The 6,000-nt window shown below is 38.2% G+C and overlaps 1 protein-coding gene across 10 annotated transcripts in view; it reads left to right on the top strand.

The window, feature by feature from the left end:
• Positions 1–2,921: 2,921 nt before the first annotated feature.
• Positions 2,922–6,000, top strand: part of LOC127627418 (serine/threonine-protein kinase MARK2-like) — a 52,967-nt gene continuing 49,888 nt past the window's right edge. For all 10 annotated transcript variants that reach the window (XM_052103762.1, XM_052103759.1, XM_052103757.1 and 7 more), the window contains exon 1: positions 2,922–4,011. In XM_052103762.1, the coding sequence (XP_051959722.1) occupies positions 3,976–4,011 (36 nt within the window). In that variant the 5' untranslated portion in view covers positions 2,922–3,975. The remainder of the gene's footprint in view (positions 4,012–6,000) is intronic.

The raw sequence follows: 6,000 nt of genomic DNA, 5'->3' as shown, positions 1-6,000 counted from the left end.
CTATTCACCAGTGTCTGTCTGACCTAATTTCACTTCCATCATACATTAGAGTTGCGTGGGGTTGGGGTTGATAAAGTGCAATATGCTGTCACGTCACAATCAAATTGCATTGTGGGATATGGAGCTGCCTGAAGCATACATCAGAGTAGACTCTCTCCCTCTGTCAAAATCAAGGGGTTGAGGGTCTGTCAACAAAAAGTTCCCTCGCTCACTTAACAGTAGAGATGCACCGCTCGACCGGCCAGGGACCGGAATTAGCTGATTTTCCACATGCTCGGACCGGATCGGTGACCGGCCGGTCAGCCTCATGTCTTACCGATCCCAAGCCGGTCCGTTATGTTGCCAGCGGCGCAGGCAATAAGTCACAGCCGCACGTAAACATGTAATTGGCATGGAAGATCTTCACTGTGAGTGAAGAATACATAAAGTTCGCAATTTGTAATAATTGTAAGGCCAAAGTAAACCGTGGGGGAACCACCACAATAACTTTCGGAACAACAAACCTAATTAGACATTTAAAACACCATCACCCAGCTGAAAATGCCCATTTTAAAAAAGAAGCTAAAAAGGGAAAGTGGCTAAAGCTAGCCAGAGCTCAGAGCCAGTCACAAGTCAGCAGCCTCTCCTATCAACCCTTGGAATGAACAGCGAAAAGACCAAAGCAATTACGAGGAAAATTATGGAATTCATGGCCCTGGATGACCAGCTGTTCTCCATAGTTGAGGACAGATTGTTCAGAAATATGACAAATTTTCTCGATACAGAGTAGGTGATACTTTTCCGACGTCGCGTTGCCCGAGTTGTTTAAACTCGTGTCATGTAGCACACGCAGCCTGTTATCTGTCAACATTTGGGTACACAAATCCGGGAGGGGGAAGGGGGGTGCTGGATGGCAGAGGCAGGCTAAATACATACAAATTGTGCCGTTGTGAGTAACGTAATTCTTCCCACCGTGTCCAATATTAAAATCAGTGCGACACACTTTGCAAAAGGCGTGGGCATTGTCGATATGGCTTCAGGATATTAAATTAAATTCTTCCGTCCAGCTGTTGTTAAATTTACATGTATATTTTGTTTTTTTCACCGGCTCACCAGCTGAGTCTTCTTCTCCCATCTACCAGTGATACTTGATTTAACATCCCGCGTCTACTGCCTGTGCAGATATCAACAGTGCAGCTGGGTTGTAGGTTGCCAGGTTGAGGTCATAAATGACTTGTAATGTGTATGATGTGTCGATTGTGTGAGTAGGATGCGTTTCATTCAAGATCTGGCAACTGGACCATCTTGGAATAATATATTGATGTGATTATTCATATAACGTGGTTTGGGCCATACAAATTACGGGAGTTTTTTTTGGACACAACGGGAGACTCCCGGGAAAAACGGGAGTGTTGACAGGTATGGTTTTCAGATCTTTGGAATGGTTTTGTTAGACGAGTAATAAAGAGAAAAAGGTCCATTTATAATAGTGGAAAATGACATCTGTTATATAAAGCAATTCATTTGCAGTTAATTGTTATTTCTAAAATCCTGTAACTTAGTGCAGTTTGGGGGAAATTGTAATGTTTAATAATTTATTTTATTATGAAAATACAATTTTGCATTGAAGAAAGGTAGATTTTGTTTGTATATGTGGTCAATAATAGTTCTTAGAAAGAAAATCGAAACCGGAAAAATCGGTATCGGCAGGTCACACTTGTAAAAAATCGGAAATCGGAATCGGCCAAGAAAATTGCAATTGGTGCATCTCTACTTACTTCCAAAATGGTTCCAGGGATTCCCCCGAGGGGATGTGCTTAGGGGAGTTAGCCAGTGGATGTTAAATGTGAAGGGGAACACAATCCAAGTAGAAAGAGTATTCCCCAAAGTGTTTAGCAATGTCTCGTTCCCTTCATCTCAGGGAATAGAAGTTACAAGAGTAACCGGAGACATTTTTAGATGCCATGTCAGTTGGACATTAAAGAACTTCAACTTTTGAAAACACATCTCGAAACTGCGTATAGCTTTTTGCATCTAACTTTAGATATGAACGGCACATCTAACTTTAGATATGAACGGCACATCTAACTTTAGATATGAACTTTAGATAAAAATTTTTTTAAATAATAAAGATGCATACATATTTGATATCGCTACACAGTCAACAAATAACGATGAATAAATGCATATACATTACAAAATCCATACATGCAGTTGATTTAAAAAATGTACCTTTATTTTTAAGACTATAGATGAAGTTACTGTTTACAAAGAAACGCTCCACCCCGCTCCTTCCGGGTTCTTTTGGTTGCCAAAAGATACAAGAACTGCTGTCTATGGGTTCTTTTCTGAAATTGCACTGAAACTGCCCAAAAAGTGCTGTTTTGGGATTGAAACACCCCGTTTCTCACAGATTATTGGAGATGTGGGCTTCTCTAAAATTCCACCAGATCGTTGCATCAGGATTTTACATAAACGATGATAATTCACTTCCCACCGTCATTGTTATCGCATCTACTCTATTAGACACAATTGACCCGCAGCAGCTGTTGGTTGATATTAACTTTTTACGAAGAAGTTAATGTCGGAATGTTACATGTCCGACATGATCATACAGGCTAATGGAACCAAGTTTAAACTTGTTATGCTGACATTTCAGAAAATAACCCACTTCATTTCTTAACTGTAAACCATAGATAAACCATTTATAATAACTTTTATTAACATTACAATACATTATGACATTATATATTAAAAACTACAGCGCTGCCTATTTCCACCGTTGAAATCTGCTGCTCGACAGAACCCGGAAGCGCTGTTGCTGCGATGTGACGTCAGAGCAATTTCATCTGTATGTGAATGAAAGACTTTTATTTTAAAACTGCTGATGAGAGAGGAAGTCGATCCGCAGACTGGTTTCACATTTCTCGCTTCAACGCAAACAACACTGGCGTCCGGGCGCTGCTACGGTACCAGTCGTGACTGCCCGACTGCTCGCCTTTCTACGGCTCACAGATGTAATTCGTCGCGTACCACCGACTGGAACCGTACAATTCATTGTCATTTACTACCGGGTAACGGTTCGGACTCATTCTTACTACCATACTGTCAAAATATCAGCGACTTTCTTCGAAGTCACACGGCCAGCTAACGCGCGTTAGCAGGTTAGATGTGCTTTTCAGTATATCATCACCTCCATTTTGTGATTTATATCATTAGTTTTCGAGCTCTATACCTTAACAGGTATTTGACTTGGCCTTGGAGGAATCTAAAACATTGACATGTAGACACCTGTTTGACGGATCATTTCTCGGAGGATCGCCGAAGTGAGTGCTGCTGAGTTGGCTAACTGAAAGGAGCAGCTCCTTAACTTAACCTAAAGTTTTTCTGGACTAAAAAGGACTCCCATCTTTTTTTCTTAAATACTGTCGGGGGCAAATAGGACTCGAAGTTTTTCATTACCTATGCACAACGATATACAGACTTTCATTTATAGTTACGGACAAATTAAGGACCCTCCTGATTTTTGCCACCGGCCTAATAAAGAAAAATAAGTCATCGGACTCGATTTTGCACATCTATGCTGGGAACATTTTTTTTTTCATCAGCTAACGACTTCCGTTTAAGATATCTATTTACGATGCTGGTATTCTGTCTGTAATTCCCCAGAAAGAAACACCAGTTTAACTACAGAAAGTAAAATAGGAAGTTGGGATTCAATGTCTAGATCCAAACGGTCGTCGACTATTTGAGAGCGAATTTACAAACATATTTCAAGACGGTTAGTGTTTTTTTGACTCGTAAAGTAAGCAAACTATGACTTAATTTTCAAGACTCTAAACTGGTTTGTTATCCTAAAGAGAGCTTGTGTAGGCTCTTTAAAAGTTGGACTTCTGACACTTTTCGTCGTGCTGTGCCGATGTCCTCTTTGGTTGTCTCTTGAGCGCTGTGAACAAATTCGTTTCAGAAAATAAACTGTCAAATCCAGTTTAGAAGATGTCGACCAGGACACCGCTGTTACAAATTGATCAGGTGAGTCTTCCAAGAATTGTGAAAATTATCTTTTATGTTTTGTTTTTATGTCATGTTTTAATATGGTTCTGCTTTGTATAATATGTCAAATCTAGGTGATCGTTTCAGTTCCTGGCCTAGAATAAAATATAGGGAAGCGTGTGATGCTTTTCCTGTGTTGAGCTTTGTAATACGTCTGTGCATGTTTACTATAATCACTGAGGAAAGCCTCTTTGGCTGTTGAACTGGTTATTTTTCAATGCAGTAAACCATGTAATAAGAAAAGAATGGCTTTTTACTGAGACTGTTAACGCATCACACTTAATTATTGCTTTCCCTATTTACATCATAAAAGCACACATGCTTTTGGTTGTAATATGGTTGTTTTGTGCTCATCTTCAAAATGGATAAATGGGTTCATTCCAGGAGTGAAATCCCCCATGCTTTGCCTTTATTTCCCAGGTTGACTTGATGCTGTCACTGATTTCTTTTGTACACTCGAAAATAAAAACTTTCCAGCGAATTTTAGTTACATTTTTCTGTACCTTTTTAAGTGGTTGGAAAGACCCAAATGCAGGCTAGATGTTTTGTTGCCTTACAGTGTTCTGCTTTTAAAAAATGGTCTCTGTGGGTGAAGTCGGGTCAGTAGGTTTTTTTACTTCAGCTTCTCAATTAGTTTCCATCAATTTTAATTTTGACAAACATTGTGCCTTTCAGATGCAAGTGGACGATTTGAACTGAGGTCCATGAAATCTTGAAATCACTATCTTTTAGTTCCTTTTTTTATTTCTTAGAAATACTATTAAAGAAAAATTTCCAGGTTGAATACATGTTAAGTTCAATCAAGCGTTTTTGGTATAATTTTGAATACCACAAAAATCAATTTCGACTCGTCCCTCCTTTTCTTAAAATAAAAAAGCAAAAATCGAGGTTATAGTGAGACACTTATATTGGAGGTGAATGGGGCCAATATTTGGAGGTTTTGAAGGCAGACATATGAAGCTTATAATTTTATAAAAGCACTTCCAGTAATTCTTATAATTAATTCTTAAAATAATTGTATTATTTGAGCTGAAGAGTTGTTTAAATTGTAATTTTTACAGTGATTTTAGGATATGCCATGACATTACATCATGGCATCGAAATTGTAAAATCAGTTATAACTTCACACAGAAAAGGTTTGTAAGTGATTTTATTACACTAAAATCATGTTAACACTCATTGTTTATTTCTTGTGGCTTTCTTTTGAAATGGTGAGTAATTTAACATTCAAAAGTTGCTCCATTCACATCCATTGTAAATGCCTCTGTAACCTCAAATTTAGATTTTTTAAAACTAAAGGAGGGGCGAGTCGTTTTTTTTTTTGTGGTAATAAATGCCACAAATACTGTCGATTAAGCTAATCTTGAATTTATCCTGGAATATTCCTTTAACTCTATAATTAGGATGAGGATTGTGGGGATTGCAGGTCTCGTTCTGGTGTAAAAAAACCTAAAAAAAATTCTGATCCTTTTTCAGTGTCTTTCTTGTAAAATTGTACTAACAGTAAGCAGCTTGCACGTTAAATTTCCTAAGATTGATCTGAGTCCTATATGTAGGACATGTTTATAATAGAGATGAAATATTTGCTGAAATGTTTCATGCCAAAGCCATACCCCCAGTCTTCATGGGATTTGCTGTGTGAAAAGGTTGGCTGGCAGTTTCCCTCAACGTTTCCTGTAGATTGGGGAATCAAATAATATTCTGTTTGGCCTGATGTAGTGTAATGATTTGTAATATTCTCAGTCTGTTCTTCCATGTAAATCTGTTTTTAGATCAGATCAAGATGCTTTTATTAATTTTAAAGCAATTCTAGCATTTTAGTTGTAACTGGGTGTTTCTGGGCAAAGATTTGTAACCCTCAACTTTCAGTCTGGACTAGCATTTCCAGTTGAGCTAGGCATGGTTTGGGGAGTGTCATTGGAGGTGTTTTTGTTTTGTTTTGAATATTTACAATGTCATAGGCCTAAT

Source organism: Xyrauchen texanus, chromosome 34 (assembly GCF_025860055.1).
Source record: "Xyrauchen texanus isolate HMW12.3.18 chromosome 34, RBS_HiC_50CHRs, whole genome shotgun sequence".
Classification (NCBI taxonomy): Eukaryota; Metazoa; Chordata; class Actinopteri; order Cypriniformes; family Catostomidae; genus Xyrauchen; species Xyrauchen texanus.
The sequence above is the reverse complement of the archived record's forward strand: the minus strand, read 5'-3'. Positions and strand labels throughout refer to the sequence as shown.